The sequence below is a fragment of the Chaetodon auriga genome, chromosome 8, assembly GCF_051107435.1.
Source record: "Chaetodon auriga isolate fChaAug3 chromosome 8, fChaAug3.hap1, whole genome shotgun sequence".
In the NCBI taxonomy this organism is placed as follows: Eukaryota; Metazoa; Chordata; class Actinopteri; order Chaetodontiformes; family Chaetodontidae; genus Chaetodon; species Chaetodon auriga.
Window position 1 is genome coordinate 28,974,343 of NC_135081.1, and position 12,613 is coordinate 28,986,955.

Genomic DNA, 12,613 nt, shown 5'->3' on the forward strand with positions numbered 1-12,613 from the left:
GGAATCAATTAAGAGCATAATAACACCCAGGTGAAAAAATTACTTCAGTTTAAAGCAACAATTTCACTCTGGTGGTTTACTATGAAGAGAACTTAATAAGGACAAACACAGTTACTGTGGACACGCTGTTACACTGAGATGCACAATGTGATAAGGTCTGTCCGACCTGAAGCAGACTACCACGTCCGAGGGCCTGAAGGCAGAGGACGCAGAGTGGACTTATTTTGACAGACCAAACCTTTTAACCACATCTATGATCCGATGTTTTAACCCTTAATTTAATTGTTACAACTGTGCTTTACTTTTATTAACTCTTTATTTCCTTTACATTCATGTTGAGAGTTGCAGAGGACTTTGGAAAAGGAAACAGATGCATAAAAAACACCAGAATGCAGGAAATGAAGTGAGACTCAACATCTCATCGGGAAGGACCCCTTGGATGATTTGTGTCCCCTGGGCATGGAGCTGTTGCCAAGCTGTTCCTTCTTTTTCCACACTGAAGGTGAAAACTGTACCTGAAGCTCTGGCTGGTCACACAGATGTCAATCTAATATCCATGTTGTCCACAGAGTCTGGGGGACACAGAGAATGTGGGGATATTCCTGTAACTGCTCTTCAGTGCCCCCTTGTGTTGAACCAGACAAAGGGTTGATGTTGATTGAGGCTCTTTTGCACAAGTGCATCTTTACAGTATTTACAGTCTCAGCAGGTTTCGGTTCAAATCGTCCACAGCACTTCTTTGGAATTTCATAAACAAGAAAACCGTTTTATTTAACGTCATCTCAGCAGAAGTACACAGAAATACCAACTATTATAATGACTATTGTGTAGATAATTACAGTACATACAGCGCAGTAGGTAGTTTCACACTTCTTCAATCAGAACAGGAGCTTATAAACAGATTCAAATAAACACATCGGCTTCATTAATGACAGTTTGTTTTCGTAGCTTCAGATCTCAGTTTCATCAGTAAAACTGCAGGTGCAACAGAAGGTTCTCGTTTTCATCCTTCAACATTAGAAAAATGACACGACTTCAGTGCAAATTGTGCGTCTGTAAACATCAAATAAGTCTGATTATTTCTGCTTCTGTTTTCATCATGAGTGAAGGAACAATCATTGAGGCTTCAGGCGAAGCATCAAGAACGTGTTGTAAACTGATTTTTAATGCAGAAAGCTTCCTGTGGTTCAGCAGGGTGGAAACAGGACAGCTGCACCCACAAAAACATTAACCTGCTCAAGTCAGTTCAAGAGCAAACTTCTTACTGATCTGAACAACTTTTAGAAATATGTAATGAGGAGTTAATATTTCAGCTGTTCCCAGAGAAAAATCCATGAATGCTGTGTTTACTACATTCATTCATTCATCTTCTTTACCCGCGTATCCCTTTCGGGGTTACGGGGGGCTGGAGCCTATCCCAGCTAGCAATGGGCGAGAGGCGGGGTTCACCCTGAACCGGTCGCCAGCCGATCGCAGGGCAACATAGACAGACACACAGACAGACAACCATTCACACTCACACTCACACCTATGGACAATTTAGAGTCACCAATTAACCTAATGAGCATGTTTTTGGTCTGTGGGAGGAAGCCGGAGTGCCCGGAGAGAACCCACGCATGCACAGGAAGAACATGCAAACTTCACACAGAAAGGCCCTGCCCGACCCGGGGATTGAACCAGCGACCTCCTTGCATGCGCACTACCTGCTGCGCCACCGTGCCGCCCTTGTTTACTACATTGAGTCTGAAAAAGAAAATAATCTCATGTATCTCAGAACTAGTTGACTTTGTTGAGAGACAACCCAGCTGAATTGTTTGTGTTTGATTGTTGCTCATTTTCTCATTTTGGTGTCTTCACTGTAACAGTGTGAAGTTGTGGTGGTTCTACTTTGGCGTCACACTTTGTCACAGATCATCTGTGTTTCTAGAAGTGGCAACTGGACTTGCAGATGAACTCAACTCAGGATGAGCTCTACAGTAAAATTTGGATTTGAAAAGTGAGTTAAACTCAGCAGACTGAGGCGGGGGACTTTCTCACACAGATCGTTACAGAGCTCTGTGGTCTGGACTCTGCGTTAGCTAAGAGGCCACTGTTGGAGGACCTGATGGTTTGTAAGGGCTGAAGAGTTCACTGATGTTCAGCTCAGTTGAGTTTTGATGATGAAACATCTTCAGGGACCATCAGCATGTCCATTTATCTCTGCATTTTTTAAGCCTATTAATCTAACATCAGATCTAGAACTGGTGTTATAAAGTTAACTTTACAACTTAAATGAAACGCTGGTTGAACCCATCTTTCAGTTTAATAAAATCCTTCTTGGTGCAGCCCTCCGGAGAGACCAGAATGTGGTTTTAAATGTGTCCAACCTGTTTTCATTCACAGGTCCTCAAATGGCAACTTTTATCTCCCTCAGTGTCTCACAAAGATGCTGAAGGATATCTTGTGAGTCTCTAAGAGATGCTGAAGAGATGCTGAAGAATGTGACACAACGTTGCAATTTGAGGGCCTGGGGATGATTTGACTGAGAAGCTTCTGTCATAAATTACCCAGTAAATCACCACTGTCAAAATCTCTGTGGCTACCCATCACGCCTTGCTCCGATACCTCCTATCATCAGTCCCCATTGGACTCAATGACCTTCTCAGCCAGGATCTCCTGAAAGGTGGAGAGCTGCTTCATCTGCTCTGTCTGCATTGAGTGTCTCCTCATCAGCTTCTTCTTCATCTTGAAGTCGGGTCCCCGTTTCGGTGAAGCTGGAGCCACAGGGACAAGGATCTTATGCCCAGAGTGGATGGGGGAGGTGGGTCTGCCATTGGCCCGAATGTCAGGGATAGGTCTTTGGGGGTTGATGTTGAGTGGAGGCAGGAAACCAGGCCTGGTGTGGGAGATGTGGTCCAGCAGGAGGGTCCCTGAGCCCCGGCGCTCCAGGAGCCCTGGGGGACGCCTGCGTATGGTGATTGGTGACACAGAATTGGGGATATTCTCCAGAGATTCCCTTGAGGAACTGGTGACTAGGGAGAGGGGAGAAGCATTGTACCTCCTCCGCTCCACAGACACACGACCAGAGTCTGGAGATCCAGGGGTGGACTCTGGACAGAGGTGGGTGTCTGATTCATAGTGCTCCATCCGGGTTAGTTTGGGGTGAGCCAGGGCCCGTGCCACAACTGCCCCAGGTCCCCCCATGTTCTCTTGGGACTCTGGGGCCGTGTTCCTGCGGTACAGGATCTGATGCTGCTGGACTTTGTCTGCCCAGGAGGAACCAGAGAGGGCTGCGCAGTCCTCGGAGCAGGACCGGTCAATGAGTTTGGGTGAACAGGGATCATGGGTCTCGATGCTGTGTCGCCGTGACAACAGAGGCCTTCCCTGCTCTGTGATGGACAGGCCATTAATCTCTGTGCTCAGGTCACGACTCAGGTCACAGCGGCACTCTTCCACCAGACCCCCGTCAGCCTTCTCCTGAGGAACCCCGCTCAGCACCGAGGGTGCTACCAGGCCCCAGGGCTCTGAGTTCAGCCTCTTCAGCAGCTTGCGTGGCGGTGGTCTCTTTTCTCCTGGAGGTCGAGCTGAAGGTAAAGGTAATGCCGAGGTGAGTGCGAAGCTGAAGATCCCCTCCTTGTCTGTGTTCTTGTCTCCTGCTGGTGAGGAGGTGCCAATCTCAACCTCAGAAGGAGACATGCAGGCTGGAGATAGTTTGTCCACAATGCCTGGCGAGGGGGGGGAGTTGAGGTACTGCTTGGTCTTCTTGGTGCCTGACGGAGACGTGTCAGTGGTGATGATGATCACCTCCTTGCCTTTGGCCTTACAGGCATCCAGCAACACCTGCAGAGTCTCGCGGTCTCCCTTGTTGATGGCGTGGATGAGGGCGGAGGACCCAGAATAGTCTTTGAGGCTGGGATCAGCTCCATTCTCTAGCAGAAGTGAGACCACCTCCTTCCCTGCCTGCTCGGCACAGGCGTGCATCAGCGCCGTCCTGCCACTCTTGTCGGGGATATTCGGATCGGCACCTTTCTCCAGCAGGTACCTCACCATCCTCTGCCGGGTCTGCGAGTCATCATAGCTCGCTAAGCATGCAGCAGAGATAGGGGTCTCTCCGCGTTCATTGCCCTCATTGATGTAAGCTCCACCCTCCAGCAGCAGACGGGTCAGTCTCAGCTTCCCTTGGAAAACAGCTTTGAGGAGGGCATTCCCCTCGGTTTGCAGGGGTCCTCCATCTCCCATGATCCCTCACCTCACCTCAGACTTCGTGTCCACCAGAAGCTAGCTTATCACTGCCTGCCCATTCTCCATGAGAAGCCACATGACCTGCAAGGGAAACACACATGAGGTAAGTTCACCTCAAGTTCAGTTAAAAGTAATAGGATGTAATGTCAGATTTAATGTAGGATGTAATGTAATAAGATGATAGAATGTGACTGGCTGAGATGCTGATAAAGACAAAATGGGAGACTCTGGAGGTGCTGCTGGTGTCACGTCACCTGAATATGAGAATACAAACAGACTGTTGTTTATAAAACCACCACGTGTTGGCACCTTCAACACTTTTCCACCAGCAGCAAACTGTAGATGCCATGTTGTGAAAAGGTGAGTTTTTATTGGTTATGTGAACACTGACAGAGCATGGCAGCCGTGGAGACTCTGTCAGTCCAGGTCTGGTGCTTGGTCCTGAGTGGAGGAGAAAGGAGGAGGACACTGCAGGACGGGGTGGGTCTGGAGGGGGTCTGATAATGGTGGGCTTTGTGAGGACGACAGAACATGATGATGATAATGAAGGTAAATTGAGTTATTGTTGTCATGTTGGTTCAGTGTGTTTCCACCTACACACACACACACACAAACACACACACACACACACACATACACATACACAAACTAGTCAAAGCAGTGAAATGTCCCGGTGACTGCTTTTGGTCCACTTCCTTTCTGTCTCTACATGCTTCAGATGGGAATAATCATACAAACTCACAACATCTCTTCTCACTGCAGATCAGATCAACCTGCTCCTCAATCCCCAAAATCAGGCCAATGTACTCGATAACAAAACTGTCTCCAAGATATCAAAGACCGGTCGGCTCATAATTTTCTTCAGTTGCTCTCAGCTCCACAGCAGCAACGAGGTTCTCCTTCACTAATTCTCCTTCTGAAGGAGGTTTCAGCTTCTTGGCTGTTAGCTTAGCACAAACCTGCTGCAGAATACTGTCCGTCAGGATGAGGTCTGTGAAAGCTGCTTGTTGAGCATCAAACTCCACCAAAGAGCCTTAACTTCATCAAGAGCAACTCATCCATTTCAGCATGTTTGTCCTGTGATGACTCTTCAGTTTGACCTTCTTCATCACTGTGGACTCGTCCTCACAAACTAACTGACACACACCGACTTGATTTTACTGGTTTGTCCATTTCTGTTGGAGAGAGTGACGCTCTGCATCTGCTTATGTTGTTGACAGTAGACCTGATGCGCTGATGTGATATCAGCCACTCTGCGTGTGTTGTGTTCAGGGACCACTTGGAAAATCATGTTTGTCCGCTATTTGATATTATTTTTATTTTCACTGAAAAAAAAAATCAGTGGAGACAGGTTTTTCTTGCTGTGACTCTTAGAAGAAGACGACTGTGTAGCTAAATACCGAATTCAGGATTAAAAATACTAAAAAAAAAAAAAAAAAAAATCAGCATCAGCAAACGTATTTAACACATTTGTCAGAAGACTCTGCTCACCTGTCCTTGTAAATATGCAATGTGTTTTCATCCAGCAAAGTGCTGCATTGGCCAATCAAATCCATACTAGCTCACATTCCTGGTTTGAAGGTATTTAATGTATTTTTAAGTATTTTCCATGTACTTCATCAAGAGAAACAAATGAAAGTTCAGTGTGATGATCCGACTGCGTGTGCCTGCTCACCTGAGTGGTGAGATAAAGAGCAGGAAGCAGAGACAGCAAGTGACCAAGAAGAAAAGGTGGCAGCCGCCAAACTCAGAGACTTAAAGCGAACACTGATCCCAGGTCAGTCTCTTTTCACTGAGTTATAGTCTACATCCAACTCCAGCAGCGTGAAGCAGCTGATCAGGAGGAATTAGCCAATCACTGTGAGTCGTGTTGCAAACAGCTGATGGCCAGCAGGACTGTGACAGATCCTCTGCAGAGTCCAGACTCCGACAGCAGGACCAGGTCCGGTTCGATCAGTTCCAGTTCAACACCATCACTCAAACGTCACTGAACGCTTCAAACACCTGGTAAAGGTGAGCTGAGCCACTGTGTCTAACAGGTACTCTTACTTTGAAAACTTTGGGTACATTTTCCTGATAACATGTTTGTACTTGATTTCAGGACCTTTACTTGTATCAAAGTATTTTCTAACAGAATTCTTCTTCCACTGCAGAAGTAAAATACAATCATTTTCAAGTCTTTTGATAATCTTTAGTTCCAAGTTCTTCATCATCACCCGCAGCAGGTCACGTGTGCTGTTACCTGTCACTCAGGTAGAAGAGCTGCTGCTCAGCAACATGATGATGATGATGATGATGATGATGATGATGAAGCTGCCTGACTGTGGAGGAATGCAGCTCACAGCACACACCCGGAAATGTACCGGATTTCTACGTCAGTCCGCCGCTCTGACGCAGTGATTTCTATATTTACACACCGGTTGCGACGTTAGCGGCAGCACCAATAGCGCGCGCGCGCACACACACACGCACACACACACATATGATCAGATATGTGGTGTGTCTTTGCTGCATTATCATCATCATCATCATCATCATCATCATCATCAAACCGCCACATCTGGTGACTTCAGAGCGTTAACCCCCCCCCCCACACACACACACACACACACACACACAATTTCTCTCACACACGCACACACAGACCGAGAGGAGCCGTTACACTCCGCTCCTGATGCAACTGATGATGATGAAGATGATGGAGGACTGAGTAAGTCGCAGCAGAGCAGGGATGAGGATGATGGAGGGATGAAGATGATGGAGGGGTGAAGGAAGGAAACAGAAAACATGCGGAGCATTTATTCTTTTCTTACCACCGAGCTGAAGAAGCATCATCATCATCTTCATCATCATCTTCATCATCACTGTCCGTTAGTTCCGGTAAGCTACTGTTTACTGACTGACTGACGAGCCGCTGCACCGACACTCCTCCTCCTCCTCCTCCTCCTCCTCCTCTTCCTCCTGAGAGTCTGAGCTGTCAGAGTCGCTCAGAGAAGATTCACGGCCGGGCGGAGATTGTGGCCTCCAGCTCCCCCTGCTGGTCAAACACTGGAATCTCTTCTGTGGTCAGTGTGGAGGCTCAGTTCAAACACTGTGTCGACTCCGTACACACATTTCTATTTACAGAACCAGCCAAAGGTTTGAACACCTCTTCATTCAGTGGTTTTTCTTTATTATTTTCTACAATGTAGATTAATGCTGACATCAAAACTCTGATAGAACACTTGGAATTATGTGTTAACCAGAACAGTTTATCTAAACTAATCGACTCTTCTCAGTTTGCCTGGTTTAGCTTCGATCAGCTTCGCTCTCTCTGCTCGTCCTCTCAGCTGCTTCATGACGTCGTCACCTGGAACGATTCTCCGTCAGTCTTGAAGGAGTTCTCATACGTGCTGAGCTCTGATTGGCTGCTTTTCCTTCACTCTGAGCTCCAGCTCATCTCAAACCATCTCAGCTGAGGTCAGGTCAGGTGGTTGTGGAGAGCGGATCATGTGATGCAGCCCTCCATCACTCTCCTTCGTGGTCAAACACAGCCTGGACGTGTGTTCTGGGTCGTTGTCCTGATGAAGGACAAACAGCTGGGCTGACCTGTGGCTGCAGGACGCTGTGGTAGCCGTGCTGGTTCCCCCCGCACGTCACACCTCCACATCCTGCTGCTTCACCGTGGAACCAGACCTGCAGATACCCTCAGTTCCCCTTCTCTGAGTATCATGAAGACACGACGGCTGGAACCAAACAGCTCAGATCTGGACTCATTAGACCAGAGTCCAGGTCTCTTCTGGTCTAATGTCCGGTCCCTGTGGTTCTTGGTTTCCTGCAGTTCTCTTCTTCTTGCTGGTCTCTCTCAGTCTTGGTTTCTTTCCAGCGGTTGGACCATGAAGGCCTGATTGACTCGTCTCCTCCATCAGTGGATGTTGAGATGTTTCTGCTGCTTGAACTCTGAGCAGCTTTAATGGGAGCTGCTGTTAACGGCTGACGTCTGAAGCTGCTGACTGCGATGAACCAGCAGAGGGACCTCCTGGTCTTTGAGCAGTGCATCATGTGACCAAGTCCAGATCTGGTCTGACACAGACTCGTCTCACACCTGAAATATGACACAGCATTAATAACATGTACAGAACCTGAAACATGACGCAGCATTAATAACATCGACAGAACCTGAAACATGATGCAGCATTAATAACATTGACAGGACCTGAAACATGACACAGCATTAAGAACATGTACAGAACCTGAAACATGACACAGCATTAAGAGCATGTACAGGACCTGAAACGTGACACAGCATTAAGAACATGTACAGAACCTGAAACATGACGCAGCATTAATAACATTGACAGGACCTGAAACATGACACATCATTAAGAACATGTACAGAACCTGAAACATGACACAGCATTAAGAACATGTACAGGACCTGAAACATGACACAGCATTAATAACATCGACAGAACCTGAAACATGACACAGCATTAAGAGCACGTACAGGACCTGAAACATGACACAGCATTAATAACATCGACAGAACCTGAAACATGACACAGCATTAAGAGCACGTACAGGACCTGAAACATGACGCAGCATTAATAACATCGACAGAACCTGAAACATGACACAGCATTAAGAACATGTACAGGACCTGAAACATGACGCAGCATTAATAACATCAACAGAACCTGAAACATGACACAGCATTAAGAACATGTACAGAACCTGAAACATGACACAGCATTAAGAACATGTACAGGACCTGAAACATGACACAGCATTATGAACATGTACAGGACCTGAAACGTGACACAGCATTAAGAACATGTACAGAACCTGAAACGTGACACAGCGTTAATAACATCGACAGAACCTGAAACATGACACAGCATTAAGAACATGTACAGAACCTGAAACATGACACAGCATTAATAACATTTACAGAACCTAAAACATGACACAGCATTAATCTCACATACATATATAATCAAGTGATTGATTGATTGATGTTGTTTTATAGGACACACACACATGCACGCACGCACACACACACACACTTGCTATTATGGAAACATAGTTTCCATGGCAACTGATGAGCTGTATTCCTGCAGAAGGGTTCCCAAGATCACACACACACACACACACACACACACACACACTGAACAAAAGCACTGAAAAAACATCTTTGAAACTGAAAATAAATAAAAATGATCCATTTCAGAAAAACGTGATTGAGTGAGAATCTGATTATAGATGAGATCATAAATGGTCAGACAGTAATCTGATTGCAAAATAAAAATGAAGGTAAATTCATGTGAGCACCGCTGACGGAGGTTAGAGCTGTGCTGGAGCTGCTGGTAAACCACAAGGAAGATAAGAGGAGAAGAAAAGGATTACTGGAACCTGACAATGTGGATGACATGGACTCATGGTATTTCTTCAGTTGTACTTATGTCAATATTGAACTTTACTACCATCAACTGGATTTTAAGATGGGTGTGGTAAGTGTTATTCTTATCTTATCTTATCTTATCTTATCTTATCTTATCTTATCTTCATCGCCTCCTCACTCTGTCTTCAGACCAACTGATCGCTCTGGTCACCACTGCCACAGTATCATATTTCATTAGAATAATATTTTCTTCCTAGATTTTGACTTTTTGCTTCATTTTCTTTTCTTTTCATTTTATATTGTATGAGGCCAACGACAGCTTCACTGTCATTGTTGTGTGCTGACAATACAAGAAGTTGAAGTGTAGAAGATACCTGAACTGAAGCACTGAAGAGGGAAAAATGTGTTAAAAGACAGTTTTCTGCTCTCAGCTGAGAGCTCGGTGTGTGTTTGACCTCAGCGGCCTCACGTGTATTCAACTTACTTTTCTGATCTTTTCTCTCTGATCTGATTCCGCCTGCTGAACTTTAACCCTAACTGTACAAACTGCAGAGGTCAAAGTTCACCGAAGCACGAAGTCAATGGCCTCGACTGTATGACTCAGCCAATCAGAGGAGAGCGCCCTGTCGCTGTCTGACTCTGCTTTTTTCTTCTCGTCTTTTGTCTCTGCGGTCGGACGATGCACACCAAGGGAAACTCCTGGTAAGACTGACCCACACTTTATCTTCATTTCTTCTGATCTCTGTGACTGAACTCAGGTCAGATTCTGTTTCTGCTGCCGAGTCTTTGTCCCGAAATCACTGAAAACAGAAATGAGTGTCAGTCTGTAAGTGACAATAGTTAATAAGAATTAGTCCAAACAAACCAGCAAACGTTCACCGAATTAGCTGGAAATTCATGAAAAAATAGACTTTCAACAGTTTAACGTTCTTCTTAGAACACAAACGAACTTGTTTTAACTGCTCGTGTGTTCAGAGTTCGATGGAAACCTGAATTGACACGCGGACTTTCAAACATTAACAAAAGAATCTGGAGGCAACGTCAGTGAATGAATTGGCAGATGAACTGATGATGGAATAATTATTAGTGTAATGTTTGCATTCACTTCCTCTTTTCAACTTCAAGAGATTCATCTCTCAAACTAAAATACAAAGACAAGGAACAACAAGGAAAATCAGATCAAATAAAGTAAAACAAAGGATAAAACTAAATAAAACAGTGGTCAGATAGAAAGAAAAGAGCCTTCAGGAGGAATCAGGTGTCTTCAGTTGTGCTTTAAAGGTGTGGACAGGTGTAGGCCCCTCAGACCTTCACGCTGGTCCAGGTTTACATTAACAAAGGCTTTTAGTTCTGGTTCAGGACCAGGATATGAGAGACGCAAATGTCTGAACCATGTTGGACTGATGAGACGGAGCAAAGACAGGCAGTGATGTAACAACCATTAAAAACATTTTAAAGTCAACTCTGACAGACAGGTGACCAATGAGAAGAGTTTCAGACTACAGGTGACCAATAGGAAGGTTTTCAGACTACTGGTGACCAATAGGAAGGATTTCAGACTACAGGTGACCAATAGGAAGGATTTCAGACTACTGGTGACCAATAGGAAGGATTTCAGACTACAGGTGACCAATAGGAAGGATTTCAGACTACTGGTGACCAATAGGAAGGATTTCAGACTACAGGTTACCAATAGGAAGGATTTCAGACTACAGGTGACCAATAGGAAGGATTTCAGACTACAGGTTACCAATAGGAAGGATTTCAGACTACAGGTGACCAATAGGAAGGATTTCAGACTACTGGTGACCAATAGGAAGGATTTCAGACTACAGGTTACCAATAGGAAGGGTTTCAGACTACAGGTGACCAATAGGAAGGTTTTCAGACTACAGGTGACAGACAGAAGAGCTTTACAGCCGTCCAGCCTGCTGCCTGATTAACTTTCCCTGTCTTTCTGAAACTTTCTGACTCTGGAAATATTCCCTTGATGACAGAAGGACACTTCAGTTTCTAATGTGATGTTCAGAGTTCAGCTCTGAGTCATGGTCTCAGGTTTGTGAGCTGGTCTTGTTTTTTGCTGTCAGTAGATTCAGGTGTTCAGACACTTTCTGTCTCTTAGCTTTGGCTCCAGCAACAAGGATCTCAGTTTGTCTTGATTTAGCTTTAAGAAGCTCTGAATCGTCCACAGGCTGATGATGTCTGAGATACATGAAATTCAGCTGCTGATAGAACTGAAGTCATTTGAGCTGACAGATGAACACAGCTGAGCTTCATCTGCATGATGATGGAAACTGATGTTAGGATTTCTAATAATATTAAGCCTAAGACAGAAGTCTGTGGGACGCTACATGTCAGGTCTATTTTATTATAGGACCAGTCAGAGACCTGAACTATTTAAGAACTGTCAGAGACCAACCCAGTGTTCACATCTGAGGTCTACCAGGACTGGCGCCAGGCATGCACAGGCCATCGGGCGTACCGGGCAATGCCCGGTAGGCCAACGCACATTTTGGGGCCGGGGCTGTCATAATTTAATTAAAAAAAAAGTTATGAGTATTTTTTTATTGGCCGCAACGATATTTGAGACATGAAACACGGCCCATTGGTTGATTTTCTTGAAGGACAATGGGTTAGTCCAATGAAATCTCTCAGCCCTCCCCTCCCTCCTAACCAGTTTCTTCAGTCTCTTCCTGTCTCTGTCCCTGCTGCCCCCTCCCCAGCACACTATGGCATAAAACACTGCAGAGGCCACCAGTGTCATAGAAAGTCCGGAGTAGAGCCCTGCACACACCAAAGGACCTCAGTCTCCTCAGCAGGTGTAGGCGACTCTGGCCCTTCCTGTACAGGGCCTTAGTACTGTCTGTCCAGTCCAGGTTATTGTTGAGGTGAACGCCCAGGTACTTAAATGAGTCCACCATGTCGATGTCCGAGCCCTGGATGTTCACGGTGTGTGAGGGGAACGTTTCCTTCGGAAATCAATAACCATCTCCCTGGTCTTGCTGGTGTTTA

At 45.6% G+C, this 12,613-nt stretch overlaps 2 protein-coding genes across 4 annotated transcripts in view; one reads left to right on the top strand and one right to left on the bottom strand.

Moving 5' to 3' along the window:
* Positions 1-297: 297 nt before the first annotated feature.
* On the bottom strand, positions 298-7,238 carry ankrd34a (ankyrin repeat domain 34A). The gene is made up of 2 exons (XM_076737200.1): positions 7,035-7,238; positions 298-4,302 (listed from the first exon to the last, which is right to left on the bottom strand). The coding sequence occupies exon 2, from the start codon at positions 4,216-4,218 to the stop codon at positions 2,614-2,616; it is 1,605 nt and encodes a 534-aa protein (XP_076593315.1). The 5' UTR covers positions 4,219-4,302; positions 7,035-7,238; the 3' UTR covers positions 298-2,613.
* Positions 6,655-12,613, top strand: part of pnp4b (purine nucleoside phosphorylase 4b) — a 14,516-nt gene continuing 8,557 nt past the window's right edge. The window contains exons 1-3 of one of the 3 annotated variants that reach the window (XM_076737203.1): positions 6,655-7,359; positions 7,551-9,710; positions 10,154-10,303. In XM_076737203.1, coding sequence (XP_076593318.1) covers positions 10,281-10,303 — 23 coding nt within the window. In that variant the 5' untranslated portion in view covers positions 6,655-7,359; positions 7,551-9,710; positions 10,154-10,280. Of the gene's footprint in view, positions 7,360-7,493; positions 10,304-12,613 lie in introns of those variants that run through there. The other 2 variants (XM_076737202.1, XM_076737204.1) reach the window with 2 other exon arrangements.